This window comes from Mauremys reevesii, linkage group 5 (genome assembly GCF_016161935.1).
Source record: "Mauremys reevesii isolate NIE-2019 linkage group 5, ASM1616193v1, whole genome shotgun sequence".
NCBI lineage: Eukaryota > Metazoa > Chordata > Testudines > Geoemydidae > Mauremys > Mauremys reevesii.
The window spans coordinates 84902241-84923584 of NC_052627.1; the positions used below are offsets into that span (position 1 = coordinate 84902241).

Genomic DNA, 21344 nt, shown 5'->3' on the forward strand with positions numbered 1-21344 from the left:
TGCCCCGGATGTAGCTTCTTTCTCGGCCCTTTTTCCCGCAGAGAGGAAAGATAATACAGCACCAGGATGTATTATATGTTCTTCCTTAGGTCAATTAAGGGGGGAACAATGATGGCACTTTAACATCAAGAACTGAGGGTGGGGGAGGAGGAAGGTGAGTACGGGAAGGAGAAATCTCAGAAGAAAACGGGAGTCAGAAGAGTGCTTGATCTAGTAGCGAGAACCAGAGGACAAATCTACCTTTCTTAGTGATCTTGGTGACCACTAGTCCTACTGTGAGAATTGGCATTATTTTTTATTATTCAAATCACTGGTGCTTATCGACTGTAAAACATGTTTCCTGAAGTATTTTTATTATTTAATTAATAGCCCATGATTATTTTAAAGTTTTTTTAGGGGGTTCAAAATTTCTTAATATCAAGAAAAATTACAGTGTAATATTATATATTCGGGCTCCTTCTGTAGTCTTTTCAGGCAAAATTCCCATTATTTTCAATGGGAATCTTGCCTGAGTAGGGGCTATGTGGTTGAACCCTCTATGTCTAATTCTTTGCAGGTCCAAAAAAGGTCCCAGATATTCAAGGAAAACAGAAATGTTTTATGTTTGCCCTCAGTGTTCTCTATCTCCTTCTGTTTGCCATTGTCTTCGTAATCATCAGACTAGCAGGTAAACATTTCTATTTATTATACCAAAGGAAACAAACAGGAATGGGTCATCTTAAACAAGAGATTTAGTAAAGCATGATTATGCCTGGAATGATTTTTACATCAGTGAAGAGCTAAAGTATGACTTAGGATTTGAATGTGCAGGGTATACTAGGGTCAAATTTAATGCAGTGATGGTTAATGCTCCTGGATCAACTAAGCCCCAGCAGTTGTGTCCATCCACCCATATTTGTCACTGCTCCAGAAAAACAATGCTGCCTTCTTTGTGCACTAGACTAGATATATTGGTTGTCATGTTTGCCTTTCTCTGCCTCCCTTGAGAACCAACCTTCATTTCCTCTGGGAGCACCATTGAGTAATTCCTTCAGTAAATCCAAAGCTAATTCAAACTGGAAATAAGACACAAAGTTAACCATTGACACTGCCTACTGAAGGAAGCTGTAAATTCATCATAACTTGGAGATTTGAAATGGAGTCTAGATGTCTGTCTAAAAGACATGCTCTAGTTCCATCACAAATTATTGGGCTTGATAGTTTTCACATATGTAGCGAAATAAATAAATAAATTCCCTCCACTGAAGAAATTGTTGGGCAGTAAATTCTATGATCTGTCCTATGTAGCAAGTCTGACTAGATGATCAATGTGGCTCTTCAGGCCTTAAAATGTACTAATCACATCTAACAGAAAGCTGTCAGTTATGAGCCCTCTGATGGTTCATGAACATTGTTTCAAAGTACAATAGTAACACTCTGCTGTTGCATGGAGTTCCATGCTGCTTACGGGTGGTCATTTGTGCTGACACAGAGCAATTGACTTCCATGGAGGCACCACATGAGTGAAGAATCCACCAACATAGAGCTCCTTACAGGACTGGGGCATTTTTTCTGTACATAAAAACCACTCCCCCATGTAAGGTTAAAGATCATTAAAATTCTTTCCTTGCTGGAGCTGTCTTATGTTAAAATAATGTCTGTTTCGTAGTACATGCTTCCCAAATTTTACAGTGATATTTTACTCTCTCTCTTTCAGAAAGGTTCTTTACTGCTGAATAAACATATCCCTTGTATATGTTTCAATTAACTGGCTTTTTATATCGCTAATAAGGCAAAGCTACATCTTCCTGAAAACATTCCATTAATATGTAAATAACTGAACTCCTTTGTGTAATGATTGGGGGCCTGATCCGAAGACCATTGAAGTTAATGGAAATAAACCATTGACTTTGGATAAAGCCCTGAAAAGAAACAGTCAAAGTAAATATATCCTTTAGGAATCACAAATAAAGATACTGAAAGATTAAAAGTGTGTGGGTTGGACAGAACTGTGAAAAGCACAAGACAATATAAATGGAACACCAAAATTGTCATTTATTGAGTTTTGTGGCAAAAAATCTGTGCAAATCTTTAATCGATATTGACAGATTAAATAAAGTAGCCTACAGTACATCTTAATTAAATCCTGAGTACAGAAAGGCATTCAAATGTTCTTTGCTACAAAAAATACTCTTTTATTATACTCATTTCTTTTTATGATACACTTAATAGATTTTTACCATTATGACTATTGTAATTTTCTTTTTACCAATTAAAATGGGACTTTCTAAGAACTGACAAGAAAATAAAAATTATCTAGCATCCAGATCTGCATTGCATTTTGTTCCCCATATACAGTATATCATGATGCAACACAGAGACAGTGGGAAAGTTCACATCAAAGTGCTTTGCTCTCCCTGTCCCATGAGAAGTCCAAAGAAGCATATTGGCAGATCAGCCACAGATAGACTGGCCTGTATCAGGAGTAATGTAGTCCCATCAGGAAGTGTGCCCCAAAGGGGAGCATGCGAGGTGGAGGGACCCAGAACAACAGCTACCATGAGGCACCACAGTGGCTCAGGTGGATACAGAAGTAAATGTCAACCTGACTCTAAAAAAAAATAAATGATTTTCCCAGTGGAATATTTTGCCAAAATCAGTCTTTTCCCACAGAAAATTTAAATGTGGACGAAATCTATTTTTTCCAATGGGAAAATAGTTAGTTCTAAATTTTTCAACAAGCCCCAATTGTCATGATGAAACATTATGATTCAGTGTCACCAAAAGATGACTGAAAAAATCATTTAAAAATCCAAAAATTAGGCGACCAGAAGGAAGAACTGGTGTCTTGAATTTTCTCCAGAAAAACTTGTTAAAAAATCAAAATTTGAAAAATGTCAAACAGCTGTAGTCATGTAGTGATGCAATCCACAATGAAACTATTGCCAAATCGGGTCAGGATGCTGCACTATGTTTACTTTGAGGCTCTCTGGAACTCCATTTTATACAATATCTCCTCTCTTTTTTCCTCCCTCCCCCACTTCTCCCATCACCCCAGATACTGAGAGAAATACAGCAATATCCCACTAACATCAGACCAGTTACTCAGTATCCTTCTGAAACCTCATGTGTATCATGGGAAGAGCTTTAGCCTTTCTGTCTGGGACCATGAAGAGTGAGGGGAGCCCTGGTCAGGCTCTTGCTCTCCACAAGTATCACATTTGGTATTATAAGTGCTGGTCTAGGACTGCAAGCTGAATATCTTCACTGCAACACCTCCCCTCCCCAATAGCCTGAAGCATGAGAGAGAAAGAATCAAACCCAGTTTGCTGGATGGCAGCACAGGCACTAACCACTTACCTGGGGCACTTTTCTCATATTGCTTGGAAATATACAATACATGTTTCCATATAGATTTGGGAGAAATCACTTTAGCAACTGCTACAACCTGCAATAACAGTTTTCATACATATGTTTACAGTCAAGTTTCTTTCTCAGTTGGGCAAATGTGCCTGGGGAGAGAGTCACAAGAGTGGAACTGAGAAAATATAGTTCACAAAAAATATTTAAATCCCCCCACAGTCAGTTAGTGTAGGCGCTATTTACTTTCTCTCCAATGAGGCTGTTATTTCCTGATTCATGTATGGTCACCCAGAGCCATTAGACTAGATTAACCACTGGTGTAACTCCACTAAGGTCAATGAAGTGACATCAGGGATACATTTGGCTGAACATGTTTACAGTGCTTGGATGCAGGGCCTTGAACCAACCACTGAAAATCTGGAATCTCTCTGCAGTCCAATTCAACGAAATCAAAGCTACATTTCCAGTAAAAAGCTTTTAAAGGAAACACAAAGGAAATAGTTACAAACAAGCTACTTTTAATGTTGACATTGATTGATCGGAAAATGTTTCATTTCATGTAAACTACAATCACTGATTATTATGCAGACAAAATTTCTAAAAATGGGAGTATTTTTTTCAGTTTGCATTAGCACCCATTTCACCAACAATACAGAACCCACTGTGTCTGCCTGGCATGAATAATAAGCACGTGTCAGTTTATCTGCATCTAGAATTAAGTTGTGGAACTTGTCTCCAATGAAATAGATGCTGAAAAATCAGCCTGCCCCTTTATATCTCTTCAGAATTGTTCTGAGAAGTAGAGAGATGACACAATACATAGAGGATTTAACTCTGCCCCATCGTGTATCACATAAGGCACTTAACACTTGTGGCCATTAATTTACTCACCCACAAGTTTACCAGTGGGGGTAAAAATAAAAAAGATCCTAGAAGTGTGCAGTACTGAGCAGCTGTGAATGTCTCAGAAACATCTCATCACAACAAACATTAATTGGCTCCCCTGTTGGCCATCCTATCGAGAGACTGAATGAATTTAAAGATTAACGTAGTCTTTCCTTGATAGAAGTGGTCTTTCTAGACCATCACAGAGAAAACGGGTGTGCAGTACTGGCAAATTTGTATGCAACTGCCTAGGCTGTATATATTCTTTGAATAAATAAAAGACTTCAAATCGCTAGCGGTTAATCCAGCACCTTTCAAAAACACTAACTTCACCAAAAGAGTCATTATCAGTGGCTGCTTTAAAATATATGTCAGTTTTGAAAAGCAAAATCTATATTCAGAAGAGAAGAGCTCCATTTAAGGACTAAGACAAGCTCTATGTGTTAATTACGTCTATTCTTGTTTTTTTCAAGCATCCAAATTATGCAAGCCACTTCACCGAAACAAGTAGAGATGTGGAGGAAATCCCGGCCCCATTGAAATCAGTGGGGGTTTTGTCATATTTTTATCCATGGTCTCTACCCCCAAGGCTCAAGGACAAACTTTTAAAATGTAGGTGGTTAACGTTAGCCACTTAAATAAATTTCACTGATTTTTTTCCAGTCAGGGCCAGCTCCAAGCACCAGCCGACCAAGCATGTGCTTGGGGCAGCACCTTGGGGCAGGGCGGCGCTCAGTTTTTTGTTTTTTTTTGGTTCGTCGGGCCAGTGCTGCAGATTTTTTTTTTGTTTTGGCGGTGTGGCACTTGAGGGGGCGGGAACTGGCGTGGCGCTCAGAGGGGGGTGGGGGCTTGGCGCAGCACGGGGCTCTGAGGGGGGCAGGACTTAGGGTGGTGTGGCGCTCAGGACGGGGGCTGGCACGGCGCTCGGAGGCGGTGCGGGAGGGCGCAGCGGGAGGGTGGGGACTTGACACTCGCGGAGGGGGTACGGCAGGGCGGCGCTCTTCTTTTTTGCTTGGGGTGGCAAAAAAGTTAGAGCCAGCCCTGTTTCCAGTGAGCAGTTCCCATAATTTCATAGATTTTAAGACCAGAAGGGATCATTAGATCATCAAGGCTGACCCCTGTGTGCATGTCATTGAATTTCATACAGTTACTCTTGTATTGAATCCAATAAGTTGTGTTTGACTAAAGCATATCTTCCAGAAAAGCATCCAGTCTTGGTTTCTCCATTGTTTGATGTGTTCAAATCACCACTTTCCTTGGTAGTTTCTTTCAGTGGCCCTGTGTGGAGGTCCTTGCAGGATAGAGGTTTAAGAACAAGTACAAAACTATAAATTAGGTCACTGATGGGCAAAAATAGATAGAGGGAAAGGACCAGGGTAACAATAAGATCACACTCAGAAAGGTCCGTGTGGTTTTCTTACAATACAGTTTATTTAAATTTTTTATCATCTCACATGCCATGCCAATTCTTGGGAACAAAGTAATTTTAACCCATAATACGCGGAATGCTAAGGTCCTGGATAACTTCTTTAAGAACAAATTATACAGTCTTGATACTTAATCTATTGATTTCATTATCTCAGAACCCTGTGTGATTAAATAATTGAAGAACCTAGCAATAACAGTTGTATTTTCACTTGGAACTTTATTCAGTTCACGTATCCGAGATGGAAAAGAACCTGAAGAATGACACTAACCTAGTTAGTGAGAATAACATACAACGGTGCTTCAATGGAGATTCTCCTGGCAAAGCAAGAGAAGGAAGAGAAGAGCAGAGAAAAATCATCATCGCTCACACTGAAGCTTTACATCAAATTGCCAAAGAGATTTCAGAGCTGAAAACTAACCTTCACCAAAAGTCAGAGCATTTCCGAAATCTAAGCACAGCAACTGAACAAAAGCTCTGGGAGGCTGGCCTTCAGATTAACACCTCAGCCTTAGCAATGCAAGTTTTTCAGAGGCTGATAGAAGATATTCAGAACTCATTTAGGTTTCTGAATTTGACATTAGCTGATGTTCAGTCTGCTGCAGAAGACAGGAACAATAAATACACAGGAGTGTTTCTTAAACAGCAAGAGGTAGGAAGCTACACTGATTTTGTCACAAGATTTAAGGCATTGATAGGATCCCCCATCCACCAGCAAAGAAAAGGTAATAGCTTTGCCTTGTAGATGGTCAGATTGTTGTTCTTATGACTTATTTTGAAATACATTTTCAGAAGGGCAGAGGGAACAGCTTTTCTTTCTGCAAGTGCAATTTATACCTACAAAATTCATTCTCATATTTTTGCACCAGGAAAATGAACTACATATGCAAATCAGACAACCTAGACCTCTTTCTACTTACCTGATTTGCACCTGACCATGAGATAATTAGTGCAATTATCCTAATTTTCATCCACAAAAGGAAGGATGCCCTTTTGAAAAATTGCCCTGTCCCAAAAAGATCATGTTGGTGGGTTAACATTTTGTTCATTTACTTACATCCCAATGGGATTTAGGCTTTAAAAATCCTGCTAGGCATCTATCTGCATCTTTAGGTGGATAAATAAGTACCTCTGAAAATCTGTCCCTTAGGAGAGTAAGTCTCATTGAAAGTCAATGGGACATAGCTTTCTAAATGCCTAAATCACTTTTGTAAATGAGACTTAGGTTGTGAAGTAGAGCTTTGCAAATAACTGATGGAAAATTAAAAAAAAATACATTTCGGGTTCAACCAAAATGAAACTGTTTTAAAATTTTTGGCAAACTGAAAATTTGAAATAATATATATTTGGGGGCAAACAAAACATATTATTTGACCTGAAAGGAAGAATCTCGCTTCATTTTCAAGCTTTTAAAAAGTTTTTAAAAATAAAAGTGAATTAAATTTCAAAGTGAAAAGTCATTTCAAATAAAAAAAATAAACATTTTGTTTAAAAAATGTCAGAACAAGATTTTTTTTTCAGAACTTTTGTTTGTTTTTTCAGCTGAGATAATTCAGTGAAATGGACTTGAATTCACTAAATGTTTCAGTCAATCCAAATCTGCATGTTTCAGAGGAAAAAAAGTATTGGCCAAAAAATTTCACCCAATTCTACTTCCAAGTTACTTAGGCAGTTTGGAAAAAATGTACCCAGAGACTCTTACTAGTGACTATAGTCCTGTACACTAGTCAATATAATAAATAATCAGACATTGACTATTTCTTTTAGACAAATATAATGTACCCTTCTTTCTGCAGCAAGTTTTCAAGCATAACCATGCAGGTACTGTACTTAACTAAATGTTAAAAACCAAGGACCACATTCTAAACTAGTCATTCACACATGTGCAAAATGAATGCAAAATTATAATTGTTACACTTCACAATCACTTTCCGCTTCCTGGGCAAAAACCTCAGCTGGCCAAGATACATTCAGTGCAACTAAACAGTGGGTGGGGCTTTAAGGCAGCTTTTCATTCCTTCTGTTCGAGAGCCTCCCAGGAGAATGAGCTGATCCCTAGCATAACTTAAAGCAGCTGAGGATCACAAGGACATAGAGGGTATGTCTATGCTGCCTTTAAAAAACACAGCTGGCCTGTGCCAACTGACTTAGGTTCATGAGACTTGGGCTAAGAGGCTGTTTAACTGTGGTGTAGACATTCAGATTCGGGCTTGAGATGAATCTCTAGGACCTTATGAGGTGGGAGGGTCCCAAAGCTTGGAGCCCAAACATCTACACCACAATTAAATAGTCCCTTAGCCTGAGCCCCTTAACCTGAGTCAGCTGGCTCAGGCCAGCTGCAAGTGTTTAATTGCAGTGTAGACATACTCAAAGACTCCCCTTTCCCCAAAAGAGTAGGGATGGCATAGAGCTGCTCTGCTTAAAAAAAAAAAAAAGTACTACTCTACATGAGTGAGGCTGGAAGAACTGAGCCCTAGTTTTATATGGCATTTTGCGAGCTAGACAGACCTCAATGGGAGCAGAGTAAGGCCAATACTGAGCACTTCTGAATCCCATCCACCTTGCATTGTGTATCGTGGCCACCTCCGTCAAGTTGAAAAGAATCTGACACAGTCTACTAAGAGTTTGAAATAATTTGGTAATGTTCTAGGGAAGACTAACCTGATTTCTAGTAACTGAACAACACTGTATTTACACAAGAAATCCTGAACTGCCAGAAAGTATTATTTGAGTTTTAATGCATTTTAATATCTTAATATCAATAAGGGGCACAAACTTGTGAAACCTTGCTCAGGGGAGTGGTCTTTTCTCACTGGCATAATTGATTTACTCCCAGTCAGATTCTTTTCTCACTTTTCTTTATTTGCCATGTCTATCCCAAACAATATAAAAAAAAATTAAAAGGGATTACTCAAATGAGTAAAGTCTTGGACCATCAGTGTTAGAATGAAATACCTAATGATGCTAATATATTTTTACAGGCTATCACAAACCTGTGGGATCATTGGTACAACACATCAGCAACCATTGTTACCATAAAACAACAACAAAGCAATCTGGAGCAGGACATTAAAGGTGAAGTGAAACTTTTGAATAATATCACAAATGACCTCAGATTAAAAGACTGGGAGCACTCAGTAGCATTAAGGAATATTACATTAGTGCAAGGTAATTTCTGGTGGTTCTTGTAATGAGACTAGGTTAAAAATATTTAAAAGTTATCATAAGCGTCAAGAAAGGACAGGGTTTAAACAGATAAGGGAAGCTGTCACTGTAACTGCTGATCCTGTACGTGCTGTGGTGGTAAATAGAGGACATATTTCTCAAGCAATGTCAATTCCCATAGATTCCAATCCTGCAAACACTTATTCATGAATTTAGGGTTATGCTCATTCGTGTTTACAGGCTCAAGTAGGTAATAATTATTAGCAAGATTAGAATTACTGTAGCAAAACAGAACAATGGTCCATCTAATCCAGTCTCCTGATTCCAGCAGTGGCTTCACATTTGCCGAATGAGGCAATACTACTTTATAGGGGTAAATTCATTCCTCACCCTTGCTGATGAACCCTGAAGCATGGGCATTGCTAAGCCTTAAGCTGATTCATGAGATGCTATTATTTATATAAATGTCTATTCTTTTTGAGAAGCTCACTGATTTGCCATTGTGTTACTCCAGTTTTACATATGTGTAAGTCCTTTGATTTCAATGGTGTTACAACAAGAAAAAGCTGGAACATCACTGTGATGAGTTAGGCTCATAGATTGCTGAAGGCCAGATTCTGCACTGAGAACTTCATGCACTAACTCCTGAAACTTGGCAGAAACCCTTTGACTTCAATGGAGATCCACCCACATGATCTTCAATGCAGGATAATGACCTAAATGTCATTCTTTCTGACTATTTGCCAAAGGAATTAAATGTCCAGGACTGTCTGGATTTTTTTCTCAATTTTATACTTAATTATCTTTCAGAGAGCATTAGTCTAGAAAAAATGGAAAGTTATACAATTAAATTGGTAGATTAAAAATGCAATTATAGGCACACATTGGACTGCACATTCCTTTAACTTTACTTCCCATAACTCCAAATGAAGATGGTGAGGATAATTGTCACATCAGGTCTATAGGCTGATTGTTCTTCAGAGAGACAATTAATGTGAAAAAGCTAGAAAATTATCAAGAAGTAAATGAAAGCATGATCAGACAACAAGCAGAAAAAATAAACATTTTTCCAGACTATTTTCTCATGAGATGCAGGGCCGGCTCCAGACCCCAGCACACCAAGCGCACGCTTGGGGCGGCATTTTGCCGGGAGGGCAGCAGACGGCTCCAGCGGACGTCCCGTAGGCATGACTGAGGAGGGTCCGCTGGTCCCGCAGCTCCAGTGGACCTCCCGCAGAAATGCCTGCGGAGGGTCCGCTGGTCCCGCGGCTCCGGTGGAGCATCCGCAGGCATGCCTGCAGGAGGTCCACCAGAGCCGCGGGACCAGCGGACCCTCCGCAGACACGTCTGCAGGAGGTCCCCTGGAGCCGTGGGAGCGGCGACCGCCAGAGCACGCCCCGCGGCGTGCCGCCCTGCTTGGGGCGGCAGAATTCCTAGAACCACCCCTGATGAGATGAAACTTTATTTTCAAATTCTCACTGAAACAAAAGGAAAATACTTTAAATTTTTCAGTTTAAAAAAAAATCCAAATCTCTATTTCATGTTTCTTGTTGTAACAAAACCACCTATTATGGTGTAACACTCACATGAATAATATACAATGTACCCATCTAATGGTAATGTTTAGAATTGCAGATGTTTTGCATTGCTGTGGTTGGTTATGTCAAATGACATAACAAGGTCCTGCAATGATGTTGACACTGTTAGAGAATTAAAGAAATTAGACTGGTTCTTATTGGAACCAGTGTGAGAATGTGCGTTTGACATTGCAAGCTGCAGGTTCACAATAGCAAATGCAGGGTTGATTTAGTCTTCAAAAACAGAGAAAATAAACCTAAACAGAAGTAAAGGTATGTGTATATTATGGAGCAACATATATATATTATTGCAGTTGATTTACACAAAGTATCAGATTTTACGCTGAAAACATATGATAAAAAATAATTATCTTCCCCATTCTTTGACAGCTGAGCAGTTTATACTTTTAGAAAGAAACCTGACCATTTACAGTGGAGTAAAATGTGTTTCAAAGATCGTGTAGTTGTTTTCCTCGTTTTTATTATATCCTTTCTGTTGAATTCTTTAGGCATTATTCTAATAAATACATTCTTATATGTTGCTTTGAATATTGCTATGACAGTGCACTTTTTCACTCAATTGCATAAAGTAGCTATGCTGTTTCATTTTCATCCTCTTCCCTCACCTTTAGTTCCTTTCCTGTGCATTCCACCCAAACATGACCACCTGTGTTTCAGGAATTAAGGTTTAAAAACTCCAACCTCTAGGTCTTTGGTTAAGCATCCTAAATGGGGGCTATACTTAGTTTTCTATCACTTGCATGCAGTAGTATCCCTATCAATATTATGGTGTTTGAACCACCACAATGACAGATTGATCTTTTTCTGAATACTGCTAATGAAAAATGATAAGCCTATCCTTTCACATATGTAAGAAATTCATGATTTACAGTAACAGTGTATCATGTCCAATTCTTTTAAAGGTGGCATGCGAGCTGATTTTCAGTGGCACTCACACTGCCTGGGTCCTGGCCACTTGTCTGGGGGGCTCTGCATTTTAATTTAATTTTAAATTAAGCTTCTTAAACATTTTAAAAACCTTATTTACTTTACATACAACAATAGTTTAGTTATATATTATAGAAATAGAAAGAGACCTTCTGAAAACATTAAAATGTATTACTGGCACATGAAACCTTAAATTAGAATGAATAAATGAAGACTCGGCACACCACTTCTGAAAAGTTGCTAACCCCTGGTGTAGAAGGAGCTCATGGGCTAAGAGGTACGTTGGCTGTCATATAATGAATAATACTGGGAACAAGGTACACGTAATGGATACTCAGAAAGTCACGTTTACGATCATGTGCAGAGCCAGGTAAAAGGTTATTTGATCGAATCTAAACCCTACTGTACAGAAAAGATTTGCTTTAAATTCAGAAAATATGAACCATTCTATATGGATCTAGTTCATATTAGCTTGCTGAACAATCTTCCCAGCTGCCTAATAACTGGTGCAACCAGGCTGATAACTGTATGTTGGTGGTATCGATGGCATACTGAACACTTGACTTTGCTTATTTTTTTGTTTTAGATGAAGACAAATCATTTCATTTTAAAAACACAAAAACAAACAAAAATTGCCAATAGGCTACGGTGTGTGTGTGTGTGTGTGTGTGTGTGTGTGTCTAAAAGAAAACCCAACAGATTCTGAGAAATATACTAAATAAATATCAGATAGACTCTAGTTGGATTCTATTTCTCTAGTAATATGGTGTACTGGAATAGATCTGTTTCAGCTCACTGAATGTGAATTTAAATGCTGAGTAGAATACAAATTCACTTTAACCTTTGCTGTCAGCAACTCTATGTAGTTTATTTGTAGGTTGTCTTAGTTTTTACCATTTTTCTATATGCTTTATTTGCTAAAATCTATAGCATAATTAATACACTTTAGAAATTAAAGAAGATAAAGGGAAAGATTATTCCCTTCTAAAAGAATAAGAGAGGACAGTGAATAAAATAATTGACTATTAATTCCTCATAAGTACAGGGCCGCCCAGAGGATTCCGGGGGCCCAGGGTCTTCGGCAGTAGAATGCATCACTAGAGAGAAATAATGCAGAATGCTTTGATTGGACAAAAGGGTAAAAGATGCTGAATGTGGAAAGAGAGAAAAATTAGACATCAGAAACTTTGGGTAAGCATCTGAACTACTCAAAACAGAAAGGAAACAAGCAAGATCTTTGGAGGTCCACCTGTCATGTCTGCATTTTAGAAGGAGATAAAATGTAAATGTGTTCAAGGTCTGAAGCAATACCTATAACTCAAAATGTTGCATCTACAACAGTCTTCAGCTGCATCTGAGCGCTGTATGTGTGGAAAGGAGCAGAGTGGGGACATTAATGGATATATTCCACTCTATAACTAGGGCCAGTTGAGAGCTGGTTCTGACCTTAGTACAATTTAGAGTGGTCTCAGGGATGCTCTAAGGGCTTGTCTACATGATGTGTTAATCTGCACCAGTGGGGTATAAATTCTAGTACACACCAATGTGTAGCATACTCACTGCCCTAGGTGGACCCTTCTGACACACACTAAAAGTTCCCTAGTGCAGGTTAACACAGTACTGTTTGTAAAAAACGACTACTTTAATGTGTACATGGGAACTTTTAGTGCATGCCAGCAGGGTCCACATGGGTCAGTTAGTGCATGACATGATTGCATGGACTAGAATTTACACATCACTGGTGAGGACTAACACACTGTATTGACAAGCCCTAAGTGGCACCTAGCTCTAGTGCACTCCAAGGAATGTTCCAGCAGTTTGGAACGACTGAAACACACAGTAGTTATAGCCACAACTGTTTTCCATAGTCACATCGCTGATATGCCCCTTACACAAAAGTCAAACAGTTCTGCTGGGATCATTTCAAAATCAGGCAGGACAAATTTCTCAACTTGAATGTCTTGTCTATAGTGTTATTAATTGCTTGCTATGGTCACTATACCTGGAATTCCCTTTGATCCTTTTTGTTCAGGATTTCCAGGCTGACCTTGTCGTCCAACCTCCTCTTTGCCTCTAGGAAAACCTAGCAAAACCAGAGAAATGAATTAGTGCAAGTCTGAATATTACAGGCCAAATTCACTGTTGTGTACTCTCTATTATCTAAATCACTGATGAAGATATTGAGTGGAACCAGACCCAGAACTGATCCCTATGGGCCCCCCCGCCGCCAAATTACCACCGAAGCAGGACCCGCTGCCGAAGCGCAGCCCGGTCTTCGGTGGTAATTCGGCGGTGGGGGGCCCCCCCGCCGCAGGTCTTCAGGGCACTTCGGCGGCGGGTCCTGGAACGGAAGGGCCCCCCCGCCGCCGAATTACCGCCGAAGACCGAGCTGAACTTCGGCGGCGGGTCCCACTCCATCTTCAGCGGTAATTCGCCATCAGGGGGTCCTTCCGCCCCGGAGCGGAAGGACCCCCCTGCTGGTGAAGACCGGGAGCGAAGAAGCTTTGTGCTTCCAGAGTGGTGTAAATCAGATGGCTCAGGACTGGAGTATGCCCCCTGATCTTTCTTTTTATAGTACTTTATAGTTTATAGCTGACTAGAGGAGGGGAAAACATTGTGCAATTAAGGGCCTTAGTTATTTGAGCATTGCCATCCATCCTGAGAAGAGAAAGATTTTTGAGATGAATGATTAGGTCTGATCTTATCAATAGCTGTCCCTGTTCCTGAGAAGTTTTACATGTAAATTAACTCATTGTAAACACTTCAGGAAAATCAGGCCCACAAGAAACCAAATCACTATTGTACACTAAGGATAACCCCAAAAACTGAAATTGCTCTGTCTGTGGTACGATTTGGGTGCTCAGCCTGAGAGCTTTGAATATGTAGTTGAGTTTCGTTGCTCTTGTTCCCTATATCTCTATTTTTTTCTTCAAGATAGCCACTGTCAGACTCTGTTGTTGCATTTTCTAGATATGTAACTTTCCATCATTTTTATTTATGATGTCATTCCAACAATTTGATGCAGTTTAATGATACAACTACTTGACAGCAGCATTGTACCAATATATTTTACAGTAATGCACTCTTCTTGTACCTGAAATATGTTTTTGTTGGATGAAAATAAGATACATAGCAAACAGGAGCAGCCTCCCTGGAAATATGAGCTACACTAGTCCCTGGTAGGGAAGGGAACACAAATGTGATATCTTGAATCTCGGGACAAGTCTAGGAGGTAGATTGTTGCTGTTAAGCCAACATGGATGGGGCTGGTTAAAAAGGCATACCTCTTAGTGGGTGCTCCCAAAGGTATTGCGCCTGAGGCAGGCCCAATGTCCTCAAAAGAATGCACCAGAGCAGTGTCTGCTACATCCTTAGAAAATAGGTGGCATGCACTCCCCACCTCTACATGGGCCTATCTCCATTAGATGGTGCTTCATGTGGACCAGGACCACAGCTCTGCCTTCAACTTGCTTTTCCCCCTTTTGGAGGCTCAGGGAACACAAGGGTTGAGATTGTGCATTTCCTGTATGTGGACACAAGAGGAAGAGGGCTTCTTGCACTCTGTTACCAACCCCTTACACTCCTGCTTAGAACCAGCCAGAGTCTAGCTTCATTTAGTGAAAGAAGCATTTGTAATCATATTTTAATGATGGCCCTTTACCTCCAAATAGAGGAAAATAGATAGCAAGTGTATTGTAGTATGTGCTACATGATTGTATTCTTGGATTTCTGACATATTTCAGTTAATTTTGGGGGTCAGCTTATTTTTTTTTATTTTAGGCTACATCTACACAATGAGCTGGGATGTGATTTCCCCTGCTTGGGTGCACATCTCATTGAGTATAACTAGTAGCGTAGCCACAGTAGCATGGGCAGCAGAGGCACGGCTTAGCCATGTTGAATACAAACCAGTGGCTACGTACTCAGCATGGCTAACCCTAACCATCCCCTGCTGCTACCTGTGTTACTGTGACTACACTGCTATTTATGCTTGCACCAGCTCAATGAGAGATCTGATATGTATGTATTCTAACTGAATGATGAAACAAAGGCATTACCTGAAACCACTGCAAGTTGTTTTTTCAGAACAGAGCTGTGGTACAAGTAGACATCTTCTGGCACCTATGTAATTTATGTGAAAATGCTAGTGGTTCATAAAGCTTTGCTAATCCTTGTCTTCATGTTGCTGCAAATTGCTAAAAAATCAAATCTAGCAAAAAAAGCAGTTTTTGCATGCAAAAACTATTTCCTTTTCTCTTAAAACCCCCTTCTAAACACCATGTGGAAATTACCCAAGGCCTAAGAAGGTCTGAAAGGGCTGGATTACAGCACAGGCACTACAAGCATGTCCTTGGGGCTTCTGGAGTCATGTGATGACATCAGTATCTAAACTTTCTTTTAAAAATGTTATACTTCTAACCCTTATCTAGTGGTGTAACTCCACTGCTGCAAACACTCCCCAACCCCAGTACTGACAAGCCTTCAGGGAGACATCACTGCATTGCACCCCCGGGGGGGTCAGGGAAGGCTTGCAGCAGTGTAGTCCAACCCCCTAATGTAGACATGCTGCACTGGTGTAAAATATGGTTGTGACATTACCCAGGGTGTAATCTCGACTGATGAACAGCAGTGTCCCCTCAATTCTCCATCATGGGGACATTTACCCTGCTTTTACAGAGCTACCACTTCTGATCTGCTCACACACAACCTGCAGCATGTAAGTTACTCCTAGTTGTATCCTATGAATGCTATAGCCAGCCACTCTTGAATTACACTTCAGAGCAATACCAGTAAATTTCCAGTCAGACTTTCCACAGAAATGTATGTCTTGTACTGCCCTTTCACTCCTGGACAATACATGTTCATGTAGAGTCTGTTACTTTATTAATAGAAAATGATATGCACAGATCCTATTATCCCAAATGGAGTTTCTCAAACATTTCAGTCCAAACACCGATTTAAATAAATCAGTAAAACAAATGTATTAACTACAGAAAGATAGGTTTTAAGTGATTGACTTTTATGCCTCATTACTGGTAAAGTTTAGTTACAAAAAAAGTGAAACACAACTAATGGCTAACTTAACAAGCTAAGTGAATTCAAAGCAAAGGACTCTCTCTCGCCACATGTTTCAGCAGTTTTACTAGCTGAATTTCTTTCAGACAGGATCCCTCCCCCAGTTCTTTTTCCGCCTTAGATATTGTGGATGCCAAAGGTAGAGAGAAAAGGAGAGATCATCTGGTGTGTCTCTTCTCCCTTCTTATAGTTCTTTGTCTTCTTTGAGAATCATCCCAGCTGAAGTTCAGGAGACAGAAACTCTTTGTGGATGGGAACTCCCAGCTGTTCCTTTGTCAAGATGTAGATTTTTGCTCACCTCCTCTTTCCTGCCAAAGAATGGCCAGTTTGCCAGGTGATGGTCCATTTGATTTTGTTGACACCTGGCTGAAGCATTGGCTGGCCTTTTGTCTCTGGGGAACTGGTTTGTGGCTGCTTTCCCAGATGAGGAACATGTCTTAGTAATACCATGCAGAGGAATCTTATAACTTTACAGTCAATGTTACCATACATATTTTAGCAGGATAATAATGATCAGCAAATTATGAATTTTCAAATGATTTCCCACAAGGCATACTTTGTACTACATTTATCATAGTCCTGGAAAGGAGGTGAACCTAGAGGTACAGACTATTACAATGGTTCATACTAATATAGATTTACTCCAATGTGGCTTTACCTGGGTTGCAAACCAAAGTTATCTCCATCCGTGTAAATCACTATTGTCGTGGAAAAAATTGACCACACCGTTGATTTTGGGTCAGACACACAAGGCACCTTTATTAAAATACCGATATGCATAAAGGGAAGGTTAGCGTAGCCCCACGCAAAGAAGGGGGGGTAGCTGCCTTGTCTTTAACAGATTTTCACCAAGCTTATAAAGGCTAAAACCACAAAGCATAATTACACATCACACACATTATACGTTATTAACTCCTTATTTGGCATACTTTCTTACTTTTAGCGAGCCTGTCACCGCCCCTCACCATCTAGGATTTTTCCTGTTATTGTGCCAAATGTGGTTTTCATTGGTAGTCTGCCTGCCTTAAGACCCCTCCTTTGCGGTTGCATTGGATAAGGCTCTTGTCGCATTCTAGCTGAGCTTCCCTCAGTTCCCCTTTCTCTGGTTTCTTCATCACCACCACCCCTCATGCCCCTGATATAGACAAACAAGAAGTTTGCAGAAGTTAACCTTTGTCCTATATAGCAATTGGGTTTTGCTAACAGGCCTGGGCCTGAAAGGCAGGGGTTAGGATGCAGTTTGCTTCTGACCCTATGGGTGGGGGTCTGGCAGCTAACTCAGCTTGGGGCAAGCGGGACACAGTCTGGGGCACGCGGGACCCCTTAAAATCCCTATCACTATTTTACATCAGTACATCATGTCTAGTTTTTCACTGGTCTAGAAAAGTCTTAGTCTACAAACACCCAGAAAAAAATATCTGTGAGGTATGAACCATCCATTCAGCCTAATGAGTTGTTAGCACAGAAACTAAGGGCTAGTCAATGCTGCTGTGGCAGGCTTTAACGTGCCTTGTGTGGTCTCTCAGCACTCTAAAGAAACCACCTCCATAAGGGGGCATAGCTCCCAGCACTAGGGCACTGTTTACACTGGTGCTTTACAGCGCTGCAACTTGCTGTGCTGAGGGGGGTGTTTTTTCACACCCTTACCGCCATGCCAAGCTCCTCCTCCACCATGTGAGCAGAAGAATCAATTGTGCGGAGCTGTGGGAGAGCTTTTGATGCCACCAAACAGTGTGACTCTGCTGTGGTGGTATTGTCTTGGTCCTCACCCCCAGAGTCTTTTGCATAGATGGGTGACAGCTAAGTCATCCTTCTCTGGGAATGACTGGAACCTGTCTAAAAAGAAGGAATGGTGTTCTGGGAAGGGAGGGAGCTCCAGTCTCCTCTAAGAGGATTGGTGGTACCATCCTGATAGCTGTGCAGACAGCTTTTCCTGGTGGGATGAGGGCCATAGGGACAGGACGACAGTGAGTGCTATGTGGGGGTGTACCTTGGGCACTAGATTGCCTTACTCAAGCCCTCAGAGCTAGTAAAAATGTTCCTTTCAGAAGCGTCCCTTGTTTGACCTTCTCAATGGATTTTGCACATAAATATTATTACTAATAAAGGTCTTTTTATCTTCTACACACACATACAACTGATTTAGGGCCAAAAGGGGAGAAAGGAAATAAAGGAGGAAGTAGCAGCACTATTGCAATATGTAAGTAACAATTAAACAGTTATTTGATTTAAAGAGCATGATTTTTTCTGGTTTTTCTATTTACTTAACTTGGTAAGCATTCTTGTAAGAAAAATGTGCAGCTGGGCTTAATGTGGCAGGAAATATGCAGACTTCTACATGCAAAGCTATGGCTGTGTGTCTTAGTCGTGACCTACAGTGACTCCATTAACCCAGTACTGACCCTTTCTGGAACAAAAAAATATCAAGAAGTGTGTCAAACTGTGTTGTGGATTTAGTCACGTGGATATCCACCAATATCCACACTCAGAACACTGAACTCCATTCAGTTGGAGCCTACGTGGCAGATCTCAATGAAGCCGAACAGAATAGTTTAGTAATTTAGTGTTCTGTATGAAAAACACCTTTGAGTGTTGACAGAAAGGTCAAACACAAATAACCAAAAAAAAATAAAATGTTATTAAGTTACAGTAACAGAAAAGCATAGAATTTTAGTCATTAGCTGGTTTGGCAACTGCTGCTAAAGAGTAGGTAAGAGTGAGGACTGATTATATTGTTTCATACTAAAATCATTGATCTATTTCTGTAATATTCACACATTATCCAAACTGAAAACCTGCAATTTTTTTTCACCTGATGTTTGTGAAACCCTATGTCATTTCTCTGTGTGGGAAATCATTGTATTTTATTACCAGGCTTACATTACTTTGAACAAAGGCTCAGACTAGTATTCTGTTGGCTCTAAATAAAGCTGGTCAAATATCAAGTACAAATAATATGCCACATCCCAGGCCATGACAGAAATGCTTTTAAATCACCTTTATAAAGTGATCTGTCCCTGTACCATGTTGGCCCCATAGTGCCATTTAGAGCAATCTGAAGATTAGGAGCACATGGTTATAAGGGTTTATTGAAATGATACTATGAAATACTGAAATGAAATTACTCAAATAGAATTTTATTTAAATGCAGAAGCTTGTTTTACCCTTAAAATCAAACACCAATTTCTGTGTCCTTGTAGAAAACAAGCAGAACTACAGGCACTTTCCTTGCCTTTTTAAACAAAGATAAAATGAGATTCAGTGGTAGGATATTTTTTTTTTAAAACCTGCAAAACAGTTTAAAATAACAAGAGAATAAGAGAAATACAGAATATACATTGTGGTTAGTCAAATAAGACCACACATTCCACTCATAAGCATAAAGTTAAAGTGATTAAGAGCAATCTGTACTTCTGTTCCTATTTCAGCAACTGAGAATCAAGTGTTGGAATACAATCTGTTTTGAAATATAACTGCACTCTTCCACTGTAGTGCAAACATCAGATATAAGCTTGTAATATTGCAAAATACCTCTCTCATCCCCAACTGTTTCTACAAGGATTTCATTTCAAGCAGAAAGGCAATTTTAAACCTTGCTTTATTTACTCAGATTGATTACCTTTGTAAAGAATATACCCACTCAGTTAATAACAAACCTCCACAACTAGCTCCTTTGACTGATTTACTGTACAAAGGATAATTCCCTTATGCCATCTAGCTGGAACCTCTCAGTAATGGGTCTTGCTCAATTTATTTTTAGGGTCAGTATTTTCATGATGTAGATTCAGCAACGATAGCCTTTGTTTCTCCTTGGGCTGAGTGACAAGCTTCTGCACAAGAAGTCTGGAACCTCTTACCCAACTAGAAATGAACCCTTTACAGCTAGTTGAACCAATCCATGTGTCCAGCCAAGCTGTGCAGGATGAGGTTGGGGGCAGGACAAAAGTATGTCAGTTTTGTGCTCCTCGAATCCTTGTGTTTGCAGGAAGTTAGATTGTCTGTTGGCAAAATTAGAGGAATCTTAGTACTTAATACTGTTTTAATTGACTGCTTACTCTAACATCAGCAGGGGCGATTGTGTCAGCCAGGGATCACCAGAACCCAGCTCCTCCCCCCCACATGTCATCTATACTGACAGGGATCAGGAGCAGGGGGCAACAAATAGTTACACTAGCTCCATTGTAGACAGGGATTCCACTGCTGGGATCCTGTTTGTGCCACTCCGATGGTACAAAATGTCATGGTTACAGAGTAACCTGTCCCCTTCCTGGTCTCTCTGAGTACATCCTTCACGCGACAGGCCTCAGGCCTTTACCTGTCCTAGGGTGGAATCACACAATTCTACTCTGAGATCAGGCCCTGGGCTACAGTTCCTTGTGTATCCACAGTTCTTACCCTAGAGGTCCAACTGAGTTCGGACACCTGCAGTTCTTTCTTTAAGAACCAGTGAGCAGTAGCATCCAGTGACAAAACAGCCTTCTTAAAACAAATTATTGTTTGTTTTCACAGTAGGAACAAAGTATTGACGGTTTTAAAAACAGTCTACAGTCTTACCCAATGGCTTACCATCCTCTCTCGGTAACCTAGGCAGGCCTAACTTCTTCAGACACTCCCAGTGGGTTCTGGTGTCTCTCTGGCTCCCCTGAACAACTACCCCGCTCTTTCTTCAGAGTTCCTTTTTAAACTCCCCCATGGTATTTCTGGGCCATTTCCTATCTGGGCACTTTCTCTTTACAGCTCTCAAGTGTTTGCAGTGAAGTGTCTTATCTTGTTTCTCCAGTTCCCTCCTGCTTGGTATTTTTTTTTCCAGATAGCCCCCCAATATATTCATACTTAACCCAATAACCAGGCCAATATACAGTACTCAAATTATTACAGAGCAGCTCTAAATCCATCTCACAAAGTTCACATAATGTGGTGCATGA

The 21344-nt window shown here is 40.2% G+C and overlaps 1 protein-coding gene across 9 annotated transcripts in view; it reads left to right on the forward strand.

Annotated features, from left to right (window-relative positions):
* MSR1 (macrophage scavenger receptor 1) overlaps positions 1-21344 on the forward strand; it is a 50035-nt gene that overhangs the window by 18756 nt on the left and 9935 nt on the right. For 7 of the 9 annotated variants that reach the window (XM_039539420.1, XM_039539427.1, XM_039539421.1 and 4 more), the window contains 4 exons: positions 557-667; positions 5881-6305; positions 8635-8728; positions 18566-18619. In XM_039539420.1, the coding sequence (XP_039395354.1) occupies positions 557-667; positions 5881-6305; positions 8635-8728; positions 18566-18619 (684 nt within the window). Of the gene's footprint in view, positions 1-556; positions 668-4700; positions 4840-5880; positions 6306-8634; positions 8729-18565; positions 18620-21344 lie in introns of all 9 variants that reach the window. The other 2 variants (XM_039539426.1, XM_039539425.1) reach the window with 2 other exon arrangements.